We start from the raw sequence: 21,223 nt of genomic DNA, 5'->3' as shown, positions 1-21,223 counted from the left end.
TTAGGTGACCAGCCCTCCCCCTAAAAACCCAGGGTGGCCTCTTCTATTTAGGGAATTTAAAGAGCAGCATTGCGATGTCTGTCTCTCTTGAGGGAAGCCACCATGGAGATTAGTACATAAGGGCAGCAGCTCTCTCTTGGGTAGAAGTGACCAATCTGAAAATGATGTCTTCTCCTTACCAAGCTCGAGTAATTGGCTTGCTGAGACCCCTCAAGGATGTAACAGTGACAGCTGGGGAATCGGCAACCTTCGATTGCGAACTCTCTTATGAAGGAATCCCAGTAGAGTGGTTCCTGCAAGGAAAGAAACTGGAGCCCAGTGAAAAGGTAAAGAAACTAAACTTTATTTTTCCTCATGTTTTCTCCTCCTTCCTCTCTTTCAACTCTCTTCCCCTTCTTTATTTCTCATTTACTCTCCACCAGTAGAAGTACTGAGGCACAGCAACACAGTAGTGCTGCTGTGCCTAATGGTACATCCTCAGTAAATCAGATATAGCATTTTTTTTCCCAGACATTCCAGTATTCTGGAATATGACAAGTATTTATTGTACAAAGGGAAACTAAGGTTCCAAAGTATCAATCGTTACAACAGTGATTTTGTGCCTGATTCTGTTGGAGACTCAGCCGCAGGGCTACTGAATGATTTTTGCTCAGCTTAACTGTAGCTACAATGAGAGGGTTTTGAAAGGTGCTATCAGGAAATGCTTTTTTTCTCCTGAATGCTGAGCTGCAGTCTGATTCTGCATATAAGGGGATTAAGAGGATCCACATTCCATTTCAGGCATTTGTTCTGGCTCCGCAGATAACTTTCTGGGCAGATTTGCTTGTCAAGCACTTCTCACTAGCTATTTTTAACCCTTCATCAAGTGCTGGCTCTTAACTCTGAGATCTGAGCAGCCTGGAATGCAGTCACTTTAATACTTGAAGTTAACCGTAGGGGAAATACATAAAGAAACATAAAGAAATACATTAAGAAACATAAAATATAAATGGATATCATTGGTTTTAAGGCTTCTTTTTCATGTGCTTGGCCTAAGGGAAATAATGCAAATGAAAATACAAATTGGAAACCTCAGACAAAGCAAACTTTCAAGGCATTCATGACCCAGCAAAGCTTCAGAACCTGTAATAATTCTGCTAATGATACTTAGGTACAGGTATTTTTTTTTTTAAATAGAATTTTTAACATATTATTTTCTGGTTTTACTACATCTTTCTGAGCTTCACCAAATTTGCCTAAATCAAAACTATTTCATAAAAAAAAAAAAAAAGAAATAAGAAAGGGAAACAGATCATGGCAATAGGTGACCCTCTTACAGTATTTAAGAACAGATGTTAAACAAAATTGAAACTCAGAAGATGAGACAAAATAAATCCAGGTAATCACTTCTGAGTCTAGGAATAAAAATGTGGAAAGCTATTTATCAGTGCAGTGGCTTGATAGTTATTACTGCCTGGCAAGAAAAATATTATGTTCAATATTCTGTATGATGGAACAGTATTTTGTTCTTACCTATATGACCTATCATTTTAATTAGAAGCTCACTTTTCCACTTTATTTTTCTAAATTAGCATCTACTACTTGATCACATAATTCTCTGAAAATAAATAAATAGAATTCTTCAAGAGCTGTGTTTAAATTTGCAGCATGCATTAGTAGCAGCACTCTTAATGGCTGCAATGCACTATGTATCCTTGAATCCCCCAGGTCCACTCCTAGAGAAATGGGATGTTTGTGTAGGAGTAGCCCAATTCAAACTCATGATTGCAAAGTAATTTCAGCAATAGATCAACATGGAAATGGGTTTTTAGGCAGGCTTTTTAACCAAATTTAATAACAGAAAGTCAAACTGGCATTTTCAAAAGAGCGTATAGGAGTGTGCCAAACCTCTTTATACCTCTTTAAAAGTTTAGATGTAGCCAGGAGTAATACCAACTTTTTCCCACAAATTTACTTATTTTGGTATTTATTAGTAGTGTTCAAAATAAACATGATTTCAAGTCAGCCTCATTTTGAACTTTGATAGTAGACTCAGGTTTTCTAATACAAGTACACAAATACCTTAAAACACAAGGAAACTTAAAGTTGCAATTTCTTGTAAGTAAAAGGACAAAACAGAAGTCATTCTCAAAATCCTCAAAGCATTTGCGTCTTGACCTGTATCTAGTATATAGAAAATGAAATAATCAAAATTTCATATAAAATTAAACAACCAAACTCCACAGATAACAATAAATGGCAATGCTATTTCATTAAATATTTCTTAAATATTTGTTGTAGATACTTACAAAGGGTTTTTTTATGTACTTTATTAGGTCGTGATACGTGCTGAAGGAAGAGTTCACACACTTATTCTTAGAGATGTAAAGTTAACAGATGCAGGAGAGGTATCACTGACAGCAAAAGATTTCAGAACCCAAGCAAATCTTTTTGTGAAAGGTAAGTCAGTCATTTTAATTATGCCATAATCAATGTTAATGGTCCATTCATAGTACGTTAATATACACCATATATCAAATTAGTAGAATCATACATACAATATTGGACAGGTGGTAACTTTCCTCATTAGAAGAGCCACTTAAAATCTTTATGCTTCACAGAAGAACTCAGGAAAGGGGGAAAGAGCGGAAATGTGTCACACATGGGAGATGAATCAATTCATTAGGGTTTCCAGGGCTTCATTGCAGACTTTAACATTCAATTGCCCTCAAGATGAACCACTGGCCTTTATGGCTACTGTTGGCTTTTTTTCTGTTCTTTGGAGTATACTGAAACCTATGAGAGCACAACTACACCATCAGTCAAGTGACATAACATTGACTGTATACCCACTTGCACTGCTTGGAAGCTGTGTATGGCTATGAAGTCAAAAAACTGCACACACTTCTAAATTAGTAATTCAAGGAAAAATAAAAAATCATTCCTTAAGTTCAGAGTATAAGTTCGGAGTCACTGAGATCATGTGGGTATAATTCAGCTAAAGAAGCTGAGTTGCAAGGCTCTGTAATGTTTTGTGAGTAAAAACCCCATGGATAAGGATATCATTCAGTCTAATTTTACAGTAGGCTGAAAATGAGGGAATTAGCTGCATTAACTGAACATGTCTGTGCATAAAGAAATAAAAATTAAAAAAACCCCAAAACAAACGCTTCAGCAGACACAGCCTTTTTGATTAGACAGTCAAGGAAAATTAGTAAACAGTATGGGACAGTTCTGCACCAGCATAGGGCTGGCTATAATTTAGATCTTTTCTATCACAAATCTATCCGTTTCTTGTAGAACCCCCAGTTGAATTTACTAAACCACTGGAGGACCAGACTGTTGAAGAGGAGGCCACTGCAATACTGGAATGTGAAGTTTCCAGGGGAAATGCAAAAGTTAAATGGTTCAAAAATGGAGAAGAAATTCACAAAACGAAGAAGTATGATATCATTTCTGATGGCAGGGTCCGAAAACTCATTATCCATGGCTGCACACTGGATGATGCAAAAACATATACTTGTGATGCTAAGGATTTTAAGACATCATGTTTTCTCAATGTAGAACGTGAGTCATTTACAAATTTCTACAAAATGTCTAAGTGCTATGAATGCTATGTACTAGTGTCTATGACTGGCAATAATATCAATGATGTCGGCAATTTATCCTTCTCTACCAGAGACTTTCCTCTACTAAAAATTTTCTTTTCTCTTACAGCTATTCGCATTGAGTTCCTGAAACCCCTAACTGACCTTGAAGTTAAAGAAAAAGAATCTGCTCGGTTTGAATGTGAAATTTCTCGTCCAGGCGTCAAGGTCAATAACATTACTTTTTAATCTGAGTAACTCCTTCAACTAGACCTTTTCTTAAAATTGACAACTTTATTGTGTTGTTACAAAAGAACACATAACGGAAATCTATGTTGAGTATGTTAATATTAATAACCACATTGATTTGTTCTAAAACAGGTGAAGTGGTTTAAGGATGGCGTTGAAATTAGAAAAGGCAAAAAGTATGACATAATTTCCAAAGGTGCAGAACACATTCTTGTTGTCAGTAAATGTGTCTTTGATGATGAAGCTGAATACGCCTGTGAAGCAAAAACAGCTCGAACTTCAGGCCTACTTACGGTGATAGGTAAACATCGTTTTTTAGAATCTAATCTATGAACAAGAGGAAATGTTTTTTTGATGAAAGGCTTTAATCATCCTTCTAAATTCTTGTTGCAGAGGAAGAGGCTGTTTTCACAAAAAATCTTCCTGATCTTGAAGTAAATGAAAATGACACTGTAAAATTGATCTGTGAAGTTTCAAAGCCTAATGCTGAAGTTACTTGGTTTAAAGGGGATGAGGAGGTGCCTGATGGTGGTAGATTTGAACACATTTCTGATGGCCGAAAGAGAATTCTTCTCATACGTAATGCTCATCCTGAAGATGCTGGCAAATATACTTGCAAGCTCCGAGGCTCTAGTACAACAGGAAAACTTACTGTACATGGTAAGACATTTACTTTGGTGGCCTTGTTTTCTGGGAAAAAAAAAAAATCAATAAGAATACAAAACTTGATTTATTCCCTTCATAAGTAAAAACTAAATTATATATATCTACAAAAACATTTTCTTTCAGAACTTGCAGCAGAATTTCTTACCAGACCACAAAATCTTGAGGTGCTGGAAGGAGACAAAGCTGAATTTGTCTGTTCAGTATCTAAAGAGGCAATTACAGTACAGTGGCTGAGGGGTGACACAGTCCTGGAGCCTGGTGATAAGTATGACATCATTTCAGATGGCAAAAAGAGAACACTTGTGGTTAAAGACTCTGTTCTAGGAGATGCAGGAAAATATACTGTCATGGTTGGTGAAGCTAAAGCTACAGCACGCTTAACAGTGATTGGTAAGCTTTATTTTATCAATGTATAGGTGTGTATTTTCTTGCATTCCTTATACTACATGATGTCCTATTTCTTCTATTTTCTAAATTTCAGAAAAACTCAGGATTATAACTCCCCTTAAGGACCAAGAAGTTAATGAGGGTCAGGAAATGATCTTCAACTGTGAAGTCAATAAAGAAGGTGCCAAAGAGAAGTGGTACAAAAATGATGAGGCAATATTTGATAGTGCAAAATACATTATCGTCCAGAAGGATTTAGTTTACACTCTCAGAATCAGAGATGCACAGTTGAAAGATCAAGCTACCTATACCATCTCACTGTCAAACCAGAGAGGCGAACACGTCAAAAGCTCTGCTGCCTTAACAGTATTAGGTAAATAACTTGCACTGTTTTAAAATTATTTCATCATCTTACGTTCAATTTCACATCACGATCATAAGGATGTGAATTAATCAGTTTGTTTTTTTCTGTCTTAACAGAGGAGGATCTCAGAATTGTTGAGCCTCTTGAAGACATTGAGACCATGGAAAAGAAAACGGTTACGTTCTGGTGCAAAGTCAATCGCCTTAATGCAACCCTCAAATGGACAAAGAATGGTGAAGAGATCACATTCAGCAAGCGCATTTTGTACAAAATTGATAAATACAAACACTCACTCATCATTAAAGACTGTGGGTTTATAGATGAAGGTGAATACACTGTTACTGCTGGACAAGACAAATCTGTTGCAGAGCTTCTCATCACAGAAGCACCGGCAGACTTCATTGAACATCTCCGGGACCAGACCGTCACTGAATTTGATGATGCTGTCTTTACATGCCAGCTTTCCAAAGAGAAAGCCAGTGTAAGATGGTACAGAAATGGAAGAGAAATCAAAGAAGGCAAAAAGTATGTACATTATGCTCTTAATATGCTAAATGTGCTTGCTTTACTTTGTTGCTTTGTCTGGAAACTAAAATGCTGCTTACTTTTCTCCCCCATAAAGATACCAGTTTGAAAAGGATGGAAATCTGCACAGATTAATCATAAAAGATTGTAGACTAGATGATGAGTGTGAATATTCCTGTGGAGTGGATGACAGGAAATCTAGGGCAAGACTTTTTGTTGAAGGTATGAGTAAATTTGAATAGGATTTATTTCTCCATTATTTAGTAATAATAGAAGCAGTACACAAACAACACCAAATGAATTGATATTTATTTCAGAAATCCCTGTTGAGATCATTCGACCACCACAAGATATTTATGAAGCTCCTGGTGCAGATGTCATCTTCATGGCCGAGTTGAACAAAGATGGTGTAGAGGTCAAATGGTTGAGAAACAACATGATTATCGTCCAAGGTGACAAACATCAGATGATGAGTGAAGGAAAGGTCCACAGGCTGCAGGTGTGCGAGATAAAGCCCCGTGACCAAGGGGAATACAGATTTATTGCCAAAGATAAGGAAGCTAGAGCTAAGCTTGAATTAGCTGGTAAGTTGGTCGTTTTGCATTTCTTTTATAAAATCTTTGATTAGTGAATTAACTATTTAACTACATTGATATTTGTTCCTTCAAAGAGGTAAATTAAAATGAATACACAATCAGGCTGAGACAAGTGCAAGTCTTTTAAACTGTATGAGTTATAATTCAGGCAACAAACGTTTTTTTATTATACCATGCTGATCCAACTGTTGAGGAAAATATAGGCCGCTTTCCAGTGTCTATACCAAAGAGCATGAAGTGAGCTTAAAGGACACACAATCTTTTCTTTAGGTCACTGCAGATCTAAAATATGAAAGTTATTTGGCCTGTTCATTTCAGTTATATAAGACATTTAATTCCTAATTTGTCTGTTTTACAGGATCAGACCAATAAAATCCATTACATTAATTCTCAAAAAGCAACTCCCTCTTCCCTGATCTTATAGGAGGACACACTACATATCAACCAGCCTGACTTTCCTTCTCTGGAGTATATGAAGGATTTGCTTAGAATTCACACAACAGCTCCTTTTACTTTTCTGTGTTAGCTGCTTTACTGACTATGCAAATATATAATTTTTATTTTTTTTTAATATGTAAGTACTTAATTGTCACATTGATCTTCCTTAGCTGCACCTAGAATCAAGACTGGTGATCAAAACCTTGTGGTTGACGTTGGGAAGCCTTTAACAATGACTGTTCCATATGATGCCTACCCAAGAGCAGAAGCTGAATGGTTGAAAGGGGAGGAAAGTCTGCCCACAACAACTGTTGATACAACAACTGACTGCAGTACCTTCAAAATTTATGAAGCAAAGAAATCAGATAAGGGAAGGTACAAGGTTATACTTCGAAATAAACATGGCCAGGCAGAAGCATTCATCAATGTAGAGGTCATTGGTAAGTACTCCCATCATTAAAATCTTTCTTACATTTATTTAAGCCAGAGGGGAGAAAAAAAAAAAAAGAAAAAAGAAATGCAATGCCATAAATATTGTCATATCTTTGTTAGATGTTCCGGGTCCAGTTAGAAACTTGGAAGTTACTGAAACTTATGATGGTGAAGTTGGCCTCGCCTGGCAAGAACCAGAAAGTGATGGTGGAAGTAAAATACTAGGCTACGTCATTGAAAGACGTGATATCAAGCGTAAGACCTGGATTATGGTCACTGATCGTGCTGAAAATTGTGAATACATTGTTACTGGACTTCAAAAAGGAGGAGTTGAGTACCTCTTCCGTGTTAGTGCACGGAACAGAGTGGGCACTGGTGAGCCAGTGGAAACAGAGACACCGGTGGAAGCTAAGAGCAAATTTGGTGAGCAGAAGTTATGAAAAACTGAGCTTTTGATGACAGTGTAAAAAAAGGAGTGCAAACTCTAATAGGTAATAAACACATACCTTGTTTTTCCTTTTTCTCCCCAAAATAAAATGCAGAAGTTCCTGGTCCTCCTCAAAATGTAGAAGTTACTGATGTGAACAGGTTTGGAGCTACGCTTACCTGGGAACCACCTGAGTATGATGGAGGATCTCCAATTATTGGCTACGTTATTGAACTGCGTAACAGAGCTTCCATCAAATGGGAGCCAACTATGACCACTGGAGCTGATGAACTGTCAGCTGTCCTGACTGATGTTGTGGAAAATGAAGAATATTTCTTCAGAGTAAGAGCTCAAAACATGGTTGGAGTTGGCAAACCAAGTCCTGCTACACGTGCAGTAAAAATTATGGACCCAATTGGTAAGTGTGCAAGCACTGATTGTGATTACATTATGAGATGGGGACATTTTGTCTGGTTTTATATTATATGTGCAGGAAGGTCCAATTGAGAAACATGTGTGCTGCAAATACCATGTACAGTTAGATTTTTCCTACTTTTGTCCTTCAAATATATTAGAAGTACCTTGCTACCCTTTGGTTCAGTAAGAACTCCAAATATTTTGGCTCTGAAATTAGGATTCAGCGTCAATTTAAAAAAATGGTTTCGAAAAAGCTATGCAAAGTCTGTCAAAAGAGCACTTAAAAGTATAGACAGCTGATGTGCAGAACCATACTCCTTTATCAGTTGCAAAAATGTTTTTCTCTCAAATTATTTTCAGAGAGACCAAGTCCTCCCATTAACCTTGATCATTCAGATCAAACTAAGTCATCAGTGCAGCTCACATGGGAACCTCCTCTCAAAGATGGAGGAAGTCCAGTCTTAGGCTATATTATTGAAAGGCAAGAAGAAGGAACAGACAAGTGGATTCGCTGTAACCCAAAACTAGTACCTGCTCTTACTTTTAAGGTAAGATGTTCTGTTCATCAACAAAGCACTCAAAATGTGTAGATCATCTTTAATATGAGTTACTACATGATTATTTGTCCTTTTTAGGTAACTGGATTGAAGCCAGGATCCAGTTACTACTACAGAGTCTCAGCAGAAAATGCAGCTGGTGTGTCTGACCCAGCGGAAGCTATTGGACCATTAACTGCAGATGATACTTTTGGTAAGCCATATACTCTTTATTAAAGAAAATTAATCAGATAAGACACACAATTAAAGTACATCCTGCAGGTAATATGTGTATTTTTCACCAGATAACTGTGATGTCAACTAGTATAAAGAGCCTTAGACGTTTGAGTTTCTGAGCTATTTCTCCTCCATTATGAATTCTGCAGATAATTAGCTGTACTACTAGGTAGAGACCTATTAGGCTGCCTGAAGAGCAAGGCATGACCTTTTGTCTCCTGACCTAGCTTTGTGGAAGGTGGGAGGTAACAGAAGGAAAGAAAAGCAGAGAAGATTAAAAAAAAATATTAAAAAACCCAAAGTTTTCATATTAAAGGGTAAAATACATCTCCTACTTGATAATGCTAAGATGTCTTATCATCTCACATATTTCTAAAAAACGTTTAGCTGGAAGAGGTAGGGATTGATAAGCCACACCTAGGCTTAGACAGCTCCAAACTTCAGGCTGAGATACTGTCAGAATCAGCCTCTCAACACAACTATCATTAGCTATATCAGAATATCTGAAAATATTTCATCTAATGCATTTTCCTCTTTTTCCAGTCGGACCTACAATGGACCTAAGTGCATTTAAAGATGGGCTGGAAGTTATTGTTCCAGAGCCAATCAAGATTCGTGTTCCTATCACTGGCTACCCTGTGCCAACCGCCACATGGTCTTTTGGTGATCAAGTCTTAGAAGAGGGTGATCGTGTAACAGTGAAGACCACTGCCTCCTTTGCAGAACTTGTAATCACTCCAAGTGAACGCCCAGACAAGGGAATTTATTCCCTAACATTAGAAAACCCTGTGTCATCTGTTTCAGGAGAAATTGATGTTAATGTCATTGGTAAGCAGACATGTATATATTATAGCAATAGCATACCATATTTGTCTTGCTAAAATCTAATTAGTTTAATAGTGTGAAATTACACAACTTTCAGTAAACCAAGTATATTAAAATATTACTAAAAACTAGAAATCCATCCTCCAAAAAACCTCTTTTCTGGGTTTCAATATCCAACTTTGCTGTTTAAGGAAGAATGATGAAGAAGAGTAAGTCTTGTGGCAGATAGATTACATAGAGATCATCTGCCGAACTCCAGTTACAAAATAATTAATACAATTCTGTGATTTCTAGCTCGTCCAAGTGCACCAAGAGAACTTAAAGTTTTAGAAATAGTCAAGAACACAGTACAGCTGGCATGGGAACCTCCAGAAGATGATGGTGGAAGTCCAGTTACTGGCTATATAATTGAAAAACGTGAAGTAAGCCGGAAAACATGGAACAAAGTACGTTCATTCTTTCTAATTTCAATTTCTGTTTGCTATATTGTTTCCACATGTGCTACTGAATGTTGGTAATTGCTCTTTGGAAATAAATTTTAGAAACATATTGGAGCTTTCCTTCTCTTTAGGTTATGGACCATGTTGATGACCAAGAGTTCACTGTACCTGACCTCATCCAAGGAAAAGAATATTTATTTAGAGTTTCTGCATGCAATAAATGTGGCCCAGGAGAACCTGCATATATTGATGAACCTGTAAATATGTCAGCACCAGCAAGTGAGTCAACTGTTTCACATTGTTGCTGATTTTCTGTTTCCGAAATGTTGCTGATTTTTTTCAAAATAAGGTGTAAAAAAAAAAATCTTCCTCGGACTGGTTTCTAAGACCCCCTATGTTTTTAATTTTTAATAGCGGTGCCTGATCCACCAGAGAATGTTAAATGGAGAAATCCAACATCAAAAGGAATCTTCCTAACATGGGAGCCTCCCAAATATGATGGTGGTGCCCGCATTAAGGGTTATCTGGTAGAAAAATCCCAACGTGGCACAGACAAGTGGGAGATATGTGGGGAGCCTGTTGTTGAAACAAAGTAAGTAAATTAAAATCAGAAGGTATATCCTTTCAAGTAACTGAGACATCCTCACCACTTGAAATATCTGGATTGTTTTGTTTTTTTTAACAAACAGAATGGAAGTAACAAAACTCAAGGAAGGAGAGTGGTATGCATATCGGGTTAAGGCTTTGAACAGAATAGGAGCTAGCAAGCCAAGTAAGCCAACAGATGATATTCAGGCCATTGATGCAAAAGGTAATTACTTCAATCACTGAATGACAATAGCTGCTTCATTTTACCAATCGCTGAAATACGTTTCTATAACAATGTTTTTATTCTCTCCTAAATCAGAGGCTCCAGAAATTTTCTTAGATGTGAAGCTTCTTGCTGGACTTACTGTGAAAGCTGGAACTAAAATTGAGCTACCAGCTAAAGTAACTGGAAAGCCTGAGCCCCAGATTACTTGGACCAAGGCTGACAAAATTTTAAGACCTGACAACAGAATCACCATTGAAACCAAACCTAATCATTCAACAGTCACTATTACAGACAGCAAAAGGAGTGACAGTGGAACCTATATTATAGAAGCTGTAAATTCCAGTGGACGTGCTACTGCTGTTGTTGAAGTTAATGTTCTTGGTATGCATGTATTTTATGTTGTTTTAAAAAATCATTAGTAATCTATTGAGGTATGCAAGCAGAAGATTAACATTCACATCTTGTCCTCTACAGATAAACCTGGTCCACCAGCTGCATTTGATGTATCAGAAATCACAAATGAATCCTGCCTTCTGACGTGGAATCCTCCACGAGATGATGGAGGTTCTAAAATTACCAACTATGTCCTTGAGAAAAGAGCTACAGACAGTGAAATATGGCACAAATTGTCATCAACTATTAAGGATACAAACTTCAGAGCTACCAACTTAACTCCTCATAAAGAATATGTGTTCCGAGTCAGTGCTGAGAACATGTACGGTATTGGAGAGCCAGCACAGTGTAACCCCATCATTGCAAAATATTCATTTGGTCAGTTAATTATATTAATGATAATTTTTTACAATATTTTTACAAGGGAAAAAAAACATATATGTGATGGTTTTGGTTTTTTTAAATTTATTAATTCGTACAGATCCACCAGGCCCTCCAACAGGTCTCAAGCCTACAGAGGTCACTAAAGATTCAGTCACATTAACATGGAATGAACCAGATGAAGATGGTGGCAGCCCCATAACTGGATATTGGGTTGAAAGATATGATCCTGAGCAAGATAAATGGATAAAATGCAATAAAATGCCAGTGAAAGATACAACATTCAAGTAAGACTATAGTCAGTTTAGTCTGAAATAGGTCACAGAGACATAAAAATGTAACAGTAGGCTTTTAAACAAGTTTTACATTGTTCTTACTCTTTTTTTCCTTGCTTTCCTAAGTTTAGATCCAACTAACATCTGGTGGCACACTTTTTTAGATACTTAGTTTTAAAGAAGAATGTCTTTACAGAAGAGTGAATCATCTCTTTTTAAATAGAATCAGAGAAGCGTGGAATAGTTTGGGTTGGAGGGAACCTTTAAAGATTGTCTAGTCCAACTTCCCCTGCAAATGGCAGGGACATCTTCAACTAGATCAGGTTGCTCAGAGCCCTGTCCAACCTGACTTTAAATGTTTCCAGGGATGGCACACCTACCACCTTTCTGGGCAACCTGTTCCAGTGTTTCACCACCCTCAGTGTAAAAAATTTCTCCCTTATGTCTAGTCTAAATCTTACCTCTTTTTGTTTAAAGCCATTACGCCTTGTCCTGTCGCAACAGGTCCTGCTCAGAAGTTTCTTCCCAGCTTTCTTGTAAGCTCCCTAAGTACTGAAAGGCCACAATAAGGTCCACTGGGAGCCTTCTCTTCTCCAGGCTGTACAACCCCACCTCTCCTAGTCTGTCCTCACAGGAGAGCTGGTCCACCCCTCTCATCAGTTTTGTGGCCCTCCTCTGGACCCACTCCAACATGTCCAAGTCCTTCCTGTGCTGAGGGCTCCAGAGCTGAGCTCAGTGCTCCAGATGGGGTCTCACCAGAGCAGAGTAGAATGTTACGCTTATTAATTTCTGTGCTATGTGATTATTTATAAGACATTCTAAAATAGCAGATATAGCTATCTCAAGTATCAATCTGCCAAAACCCTGTTTTTTTTTTCTCCTGGTACTCATAGTAACTAACAACCACAGAACATGTAAAAATGCAAGATGGCACCCAAAACATTGGTTTCTATGTCATGGTGCACCATTTTACTGTTGACAATATAACTATTTTGAATGTTCACCATTTCATAAAACATCATTAGCAGTAATTTGGGTATTTTCATATTTTGCAAGTAGACTGTAGTATGAAGAGTAGAAAGAATAATGTTTTAGGCATGAATTAATGTGTAGATTTGGTTTAATCAAATGTAATTTTTATTTCCAGAGTTAAAGGTCTTACAAATAAGAAGAAGTACAAGTTCCGTGTCTTGGCAGAGAATCTTGCAGGACCTGGAAAACCAAGCAAGGAAACGGAGCCAATCTTAGTAAAAGACCCAATTGGTATAATAAATTCATTTTTAATGGTTTAATTTAACAACAACAAAAAAATATTTGTTTTCAATCACATAATTAATATTAAACTCTTCTCTAGATCCACCATGGCCTCCTGGAAAGCCAACTGTGAAAGATGTTGGCAAGACATCGTTATTCCTGAACTGGACAAAGCCGGAACATGATGGAGGGGCAAAGATTGAATCTTATGTCATTGAACTGTTAAAGACCGGAACAGATGAGTGGGTGAGAGTGGCTGAAGGAGTTCCCACAACCGAACACTTCCTCAAAGGGCTGATGGAGAAACAAGAATATTCCTTCCGTGTAAGAGCTGTGAACAAGGCTGGTGAGAGTGAGCCCAGTGAGCCCAGTGACCCTGTGCTGTGCAAGGAGAGGCTCTGTGAGTATTGTTTCAGAACATGCTGCTACTGGAAATACACTGTCTGTGTCTTTAAAAAAGCCCCATGTCTGCCTGTCTCTGTAGGTACCAAGTGAACTCTTGGAAGGTTTATTAAATATTAGAATCTCCCCCGCTTCAGCTAAGAAAATGTGAAGTTTTAATAGTTTTGGTGTATTCCCTGTCTTCCAAGATCTTTGATGGGAAATACACTAACCTCTTGTACCTTCTTTTTCTATTTTACAGATCCTCCTTCACCACCTCGGTGGCTTGAGGTTATTAATATTACTAAAAACACAGCAGATCTTAAGTGGACGGTACCAGAAAAAGATGGGGGTTCCCCAATTACCAACTACATTGTAGAAAAGAGAGATGTAAGGCGAAAAGGCTGGCAGACAGTTGATACAACAGTGAAAGACACCAAGTACACAGTGAGCCCACTGACTGAAGGCTCGTTGTATGTGTTCCGTGTGGCTGCTGAAAATGCCATTGGACAAAGTGACTATTGTGAAATTGAAGATTCAGTGCTTGCTAAAGATACTTTCAGTAAGTTTCAGATTTGCTTACTGAGTGATCCGTAGAAACAGCTCAAGTGTAATAGATTCCTATTCTGCTAATGTGTGTAATTCTTTTCTTTAGCAACGCCTGGGCCTCCATATGCTCTTACAATAGTTGAAGTGACAAAAGGTCATGTTGATTTGAAATGGGAACCACCTAAGAATGATGGTGGCAGACCGATTCAAAGGTAAGGTCATTTTAAGTTTGTTTATTGTTTCCTGTAGATTAAGATCTTTTTATGAAGACATTTCTCTCAAAATGTTTAAATATTAAATGGACGTATTTTATATGAAAAAAAGGTGGATGGATGTAAAAGAGAAGACGTGTGGTCAAAGCAATTAAGGGTTTGATTTTAAAATGTGGCAATTACACAAATATACATAACCTAATGTGCATGAACAATGAATGTGTGTCAACATCCTCAAAATAGCATTGAATCAATCCACATTAAATTGAACTGTATATAAAATTTAAAAAATTCAACCACAGTCTCCAGTTCCTCCAGAGTTGTAGCCACTTAGACCCATGTACCAAGTAATACTAGTGTATTTTCCTTCTGCCTTAGTTTGTCATTCAAACTGTATACACTCAGCTAAACTGAAGCCTCATCTCTTTTCTGTGCATTTTATTCTTTGTTACACTTTTCAAACAGACTGTTTTACTCCTTTGAGTTGCTTCTAACTTATCCTTTTCTTTGGGTTCTAAAGTATCTGTCGTCTGAAATTCACCTTGAATGCCAGTTAGATTTTTCCTCTTTATATTTTCACTCTTCCTCTCCTTCCCAATCACAGTAAGCATCCCTCAAACTGATAACTACAGAGATCTGCCTGAAGCAACATAAGGCATTTAATTCACATTACTTTCCCATAGCCTATGATATGCTGAATTTTGGCAACTGAGTAACTTACGGATAATATCTACAAATATTCTCAGTGGATTAACCTCTGAGATCCAAACTAGCAAAGATACAAGTATAGCTTGGAGGTTCTGTTACCTCTGCAGTTCTCTAAAACCTGAGAACACAGCAAAAGTTCAGGAATTCGCTTTTAGAATTGGGTCTGTCAGTACTGTCAGACCGATTATGTCCAAGCCCTACCAGGACTACTAGGACTAGGTGGCTGGTGTATGAAATTAAGGTCATTGAATATGTCACTCATGACTCTCTCTACTTTTCCATTGGTCAAACTGTTCTAATCTCCCTTTATCTATTTTATTGAGCAAGAAATATGAAGTGTTCATATATCAACACTGATAGTGTTTTCCCCAATTTATTCAGATATGTTATTGAAAAGAAAGAAAAACTAGCCACTCGCTGGGTAAAAGCTGGCAAGACAGCTGGTCCAGATTGCAATTTCAGAGTGACTGATGTCATTGAAGGTATAGATGTACAGTTCCAGGTTCGTGCAGAAAACGAGGCTGGCTGTGGTCATCCCAGTGAACCAACTGACCTCATTCATATTGAAGATCCAACAAGTAAGTAGTAGTATAATATACAGTGTATGGATTATGGAAGCAGTGTACTGTCTAGAACAGATATTTTGGGAGAAAAATGACACAATTATTTTCCACTTCTGCAGGCCCTCCTTCACCTCCTCAGGATTTACATGTCACAGATGCGGGTCGAAAGCATATTTGCATTGCATGGAAACCACCTGAGAAGAATGGTGGAAGCCCTATTATTGGGTATAATGTTGAGATGTGTGAAGCAGGAACAGAAAAATGGATGCGAATCAATTCTCGTCCAATAAAAGATCTAAAATGTAAAGTGGAGGAAGGTGTTGTTCCAGACAAGGAATATGTGCTGAGAGTCAGAGCTGTCAATGCTGTTGGAGCTAGTGAGCCATCAGACGTCTCAGAAAAAGTTGTTGCCAAGGACCCAGACTGTAAGAATAGATTTATTTTCTTTTTTTCAGATCTGCATAACTGAAAAAAAAAAGAATGGTGTTTCGCAACTTTCTAGTAATATTATACTTACTTTTACAGGTAATCCAACCATTGATCTAAAAACTCGTGACATCGTTGTTGTTAAAGGGCAGAAATTAAGTATCCCTGTACCCTTCAGAGCTGTTCCATCCCCAACTATAACATGGCACAAAGATGGCAAAGAGTTGAAAGCTGGTGACAGAACAACAATGAAGAGTGACTACACCTCTGCATTGCTTGAAGTCATAGACAGTGTTCATGCTGATGCTGGTGTTTATACTATCACATTGGAGAACAAGCTGGCATCAACAACTGGCTCAGTCAACGTCAAAGTCATAGGTAACTAGGCTTCTTCCATTCTAAGAAAGAGACTTACGCTCGCTTGAGCCCTGCAGCTGACAGAAGAAAGGACTAGAAAAGCCCCTTTTCTGCCATGCGGAGGAATCACTTCAACTCAGACACACATAGATTGCCATAAAAACATTAATATTACAAAATCCCACCAAAAAGCACTTTATCCCAAGTTGATCTAACTAGTCAGTGGCTGCTCAAAACCCAATTATTATGAATAGTCATCATATAAATATAAAAAAGCCTATAAGAATTCTGAATATTTTTCACCTTTAGGAACACAAATTCATATATATGCTGTGTGGCAACATTAGTGGTTTTGGTCTGCTTTCTGAAAAGCAAAGAAATGCATTATAATTTCATATTTGTAGGAATACAGTTTCCCCTCTATTTAGTTAACTATTTTTTTTTTATTCTTATTTAAAACAGGTCCACCTGGACAGTGTAAAGACATTAAGGCAAGCGAAGTAACTAAGAATTCTTGCAAAGTGTCCTGGGAACCTCCAGACTTCGATGGTGGTACTCCTATTCTGCATTATGTTCTGGAACGGAGAGAAGCTGGTCGTAGAACATATATCCCAGTCATGTCTGGTGAAAATAAGCTTTCATGGCAAGTCAAAGATCTTATTCCAAACAGTGAATATTACTTCCGTGTTAAAGCTGTCAATAAGATTGGAGGAGGTGAATATCTTGAACTAAGAAACCCAATCATTGCAGAAGACCCAAAACGTAAGGGTTTTTTACTACTAAATAATCTGGCAAACTGAATTTTAACTAAAATCTTTATACTTTCTTTTCTCATATGATCCCTCTTTTGCTACCTTCCACAGAGCCTCCAGATCCTCCTGTTGACCTTGAGGTCCATAATCCAACATCAAAATCAGTAACACTTACATGGAAACCACCCCTGTTTGATGGTGGAAGCAAGATTATGGGCTATATAATAGAAAAGCTTGCAAAGGGCAAGGAGAGGTGGGAGAGATGCAATGACTACCTGGTACCTCTATTAACTTACCCAGTGAAAGGTCTTGAGGAAGGAAAAGAATATCAGTTTCGTGTTCGTGCTGAGAATGCTGCTGGCATCAGTGAGCCTTCTCGGATTACTCCTTTTGTGAAAGCTGTGGATCCTATTGGTATGAGTCGCTTATTTGATTGTTTGTAGTAATTGCCATATATCCTCAAACATATTGGAAGATTCTACTCTCATTTATCATTCTGTGTTATTACAGAGGCTCCAAAAGTCTTCCTTGCTGCAAACTTGCAGTCTGGCCTTGAAGTGAAGAGAGGTGATGAGATCATACTTGAGGCACATATTTCAGGGTCACCTTATCCATCTATCACTTGGCTGAGGAATGATGAAGTTGTCAAACCAGAGGAAATCAAAAAGAGAGTAACAACATATACAAGGAAGAAGAAGGGTGAAGCTGAAGAAGAGGAACCTTTCCAGCTTTCACTGCCAGAACGTATGAGCATTGACAACCATAAAGAAGGAGAGTCTGTACTATCAATTCGTGACTCCATCAGAGCAGATCATGGCACATTTACAATTAAAGTGGAAAATGATCATGGTGTGGCAAAAGCCTCGTGTGAAGTCAATGTGTTAGGTACGTAGTTAATATCCTCAAAACCACCTAGTTGTTCAGAGTATTGGGTCAGAAGCACACAAGATGAGCACTCATCTTTTTTCTTGCTTTACTAACAGATACACCGGGGCCTCCAGTCAACTTTGTATTTGAAGATGTGAGGAAAAATTCTGTCATTTGCAAGTGGGAGCCTCCCCTTGATGATGGTGGAAGTGAAATCCTAAACTATGTACTGGAAAAGAAAGACAATACAAAAGCTGAAATGGGCTGGGTCACTGTCAGTTCAACACTCAGGCATTGCAAATTCCATGTAACAAAACTGATCGAAGGAAAAGAATATCTCTTCCGTGTATTTGCTGAAAATAGAGTTGGATCAGGGCCACCGTGTGTTTCAAAACCAATGACAGCAAAAGATCCTTTCTGTAAGTTTTAATTTTGAAATACAACCTTTTCAGAAAAGCAATGTAAAACTACACAGACTCTTAAAACACTCAGCTTCATCTATGCGAATGCTTCCCAGAAGAAACTTGGCCAATGTAATTATTATTTATTGCACATTTTAAACCATCGAAATAAAGGAAAATATTGAAAAAAAAAATCTAATTTCAATAGTAAAGAAATAAGAATTACAATCACTGTCATAAAACTTTACACTTAAAACACTTAACATCTGAATAGTGACATTCTCTGTGTTCAATAGACTAATATTCTTACCAAAAGAGAGAACCACTGCAAGTTTGATTACCAATTGCAGTAAGAAATCAAAGTTTCTAAGAAAGAGAGTAGAACTATAAATGACTTGAAATTAATCATTTCTCATATCTTAGTTCTCTCTTAGATTTGAGTAAGCTCTGAAGAAGACAGCAGTGATGACAAAATTATAATTCTTTTTTTCAGCTCCACCAGATCCACCTAATAAGCCTGATGTGCAAGATATTACCAGCAACAGTATGTTGGTTAAATGGAATGAACCAAAAGACAATGGCAGTCCGATCATAGGATATTGGATTGAAAAACGTGAAATTAATAGTACTCATTGGGCTCGGGTGAACAGGAGTCTTGTGAGTGCTCTGGAAATAAAAGTTGAAGGACTGTTGGAAGGATTAACCTACATCTTTAGAGTATGTGCTGAAAATGCAGCTGGTCCTGGTAAATTTAGTCCACCATCGGATCCAAAAACTGCGCAGGACCCAATAAGTAAGTAGCTTAGCAGAAGCTAATAGCAGACGGTGACAGAATAGGATTCATAGGCTTTAACTTTGATTTACACCTATTTATTTATAGTGCCACCTGGTCCACCGATCCCAAGGGTTGCTGATACAAGCTCAACTTCTATTGAGTTAGAATGGGAACCTCCTGCATATAATGGTGGTGGAGATATCACTGGTTACCATGTGTACAAACAACTGATGGGAGTAAAAGAGTGGTCACGTTGCACAGAGAAACCCATTAAAGTTCGACAGTATACTGTTAAAGAAGTCAGAGAAGGTGCAGACTATAAACTCCGTGTTACTGCACTTAATGCAGCTGGTGAAGGACCACCTGGTGAAACGGAACCTGTAACAGTTGCAGAACCTAAAGGTATTTCAATTGTATTATTTTCAAGAAATGTGCAGCTGCCTGAAAGATACTTTTGAATCTCTCCCTTGAACTAACAAACTGTTCCTCTCTCTTCTGCAGAGCCTCCCACTGTTGAGCTGGATGTTTCCGTCAAAGCAGGCATTCAGGTCATGGCTGGACAAACTATTAAAATTCCTGCTACTGTGACAGGGCGTCCTACTCCCACTATTGTATGGACTGTGGAGGAGGGTGAATTAGACAAAGATCGAGTTGTTATTGAAAATGTTGGCACAAAATCTGAGTTAACCATTAAGAATGCATTGAGAAAAGACCACGGAAGATATGTCATTACTGCTACCAATAGCAGTGGCTCCAAATCTGCAGGAACCAGAGTAGAAGTATTTGGTAAGTAAAATATTTTCTGAAATCAGCTGAGCATTTCTTTTGGTGAGCAAATCTTTGGGCTTTATCCTATTTGTTTGATTTTGTTTCTCAGATGTTCCTGGGCCAGTCCTTGACCTAAAGCCAGTGGTCACAAACAGGAAGATGTGTTTGCTTAACTGGTCTGATCCTGAAGATGATGGTGGCAGCGATATCATAGGCTTCATTGTTGAACGAAAGGATGCCAAAATGCATACATGGAGACTAGCTGTAGACACAGAGAGATCTAAATGTGATATTACAGGTCTAGTTGAAGGGCAGGAATATAAATTCCGTGTTAGCGCCAAGAACAAGTTTGGTACCGGTCCACCTGTTGAAATAGGACCCATTCTTGCAGTTGATCCATTAGGTAAGACAACTATTTTTATGAGGGTTTTTAAACAATTTTTAATTATAGGTTAATAAACTAGTATTATTGTGTGGGTTGCTTTCTATACAGAAACCGTATTTCCTTTCTACTATATGGATACAGCATCTGCCTTAGATTAATTACTTCAGTCAGATCTCTGAATCAGTTCTGTAAAACTACTATGGTTCTTTATATAATAAAATACTGATGTCTGCTGAGACACTTCTTGTTAACTTTTTATCTGCGTACATGAGAAACTTCATACTATCCATAACCATACTCAGATACTTTGCATACAAAAGCTATGACTTTAAAATGCCAGAGCTACTGTATTCATATGATTAAAAATTCTCTATTTTTATAATGTTTTTTTCATTATGATTTATCTCTGTTAATAGGTCCTCCAACAGCACCTGAGAGGTTCATGTACACAGAGAGGACGAAGTCAACCATTACGCTAGATTGGAAGCCTCCGCGTAGTGACGGTGGCAGTCCTGTGTTAGGATATATTGTTGAGAAGAGGCGACATGATTCAAAAGACTATGAAAGAGTTAACGCAAGGCTCTGTCCAAAAACATCTCTTCTTGTTGAAAAACTTGATGAACTTCATATGTATGAATTCCGTGTCAAAGCTGTCAATGCTATTGGAGAAAGTGAACCATCATTGCCCCTCAATGTAGTTATACAAGATGATGAAGGTATATCTGCCTTAAAAAAATCCATACAAGTATCTCCAGAACACTGCAAGGCAATTTCTCTGTTTCATCTCCATCTTCACTCTGTCATTTTTCTTCTTGTTTCAGTGCCTCCAACTGTTACATTACGCTTGGCTGTGAGAG

The 21,223-nt window shown here is 37.8% G+C and overlaps 1 protein-coding gene across 1 annotated transcript in view; it reads left to right on the top strand.

Moving 5' to 3' along the window:
* The window catches only part of TTN (titin), a 244,945-nt gene that overhangs the window by 152,432 nt on the left and 71,290 nt on the right, over positions 1–21,223 (top strand). Inside the window, 41 exon segments of the mRNA XM_009885623.1 lie at positions 184–326; positions 2,316–2,439; positions 3,280–3,546; positions 3,697–3,794; positions 3,948–4,116; positions 4,209–4,475; positions 4,605–4,871; positions 4,963–5,241; positions 5,349–5,757; positions 5,855–5,979; positions 6,075–6,341; positions 6,962–7,231; positions 7,344–7,646; positions 7,766–8,068; positions 8,428–8,615; positions 8,703–8,817; positions 9,384–9,668; positions 9,960–10,111; positions 10,237–10,384; positions 10,520–10,697; positions 10,795–10,916; positions 11,013–11,300; positions 11,394–11,690; positions 11,794–11,980; positions 13,116–13,231; positions 13,323–13,622; positions 13,866–14,165; positions 14,259–14,364; positions 15,454–15,650; positions 15,755–16,060; positions 16,161–16,439; positions 16,881–17,180; positions 17,282–17,584; positions 17,681–18,055; positions 18,154–18,456; positions 18,932–19,231; positions 19,319–19,615; positions 19,715–19,999; positions 20,091–20,384; positions 20,783–21,082; positions 21,188–21,216. Of these exon segments, the coding sequence (XP_009883925.1) occupies positions 184–326; positions 2,316–2,439; positions 3,280–3,546; positions 3,697–3,794; positions 3,948–4,116; positions 4,209–4,475; positions 4,605–4,871; positions 4,963–5,241; positions 5,349–5,757; positions 5,855–5,979; positions 6,075–6,341; positions 6,962–7,231; positions 7,344–7,646; positions 7,766–8,068; positions 8,428–8,615; positions 8,703–8,817; positions 9,384–9,668; positions 9,960–10,111; positions 10,237–10,384; positions 10,520–10,697; positions 10,795–10,916; positions 11,013–11,300; positions 11,394–11,690; positions 11,794–11,980; positions 13,116–13,231; positions 13,323–13,622; positions 13,866–14,165; positions 14,259–14,364; positions 15,454–15,650; positions 15,755–16,060; positions 16,161–16,439; positions 16,881–17,180; positions 17,282–17,584; positions 17,681–18,055; positions 18,154–18,456; positions 18,932–19,231; positions 19,319–19,615; positions 19,715–19,999; positions 20,091–20,384; positions 20,783–21,082; positions 21,188–21,216 (9,641 nt within the window).

The sequence above is a fragment of the Charadrius vociferus genome, unplaced genomic scaffold (genome assembly GCF_000708025.1).
Source record: "Charadrius vociferus isolate BGI_N301 unplaced genomic scaffold, ASM70802v2 scaffold315, whole genome shotgun sequence".
Taxonomy (NCBI): domain Eukaryota; kingdom Metazoa; phylum Chordata; class Aves; order Charadriiformes; family Charadriidae; genus Charadrius; species Charadrius vociferus.
Note: the sequence above shows the minus strand (reverse complement) of the source record. Positions and strands in the feature narration are given on the sequence as shown.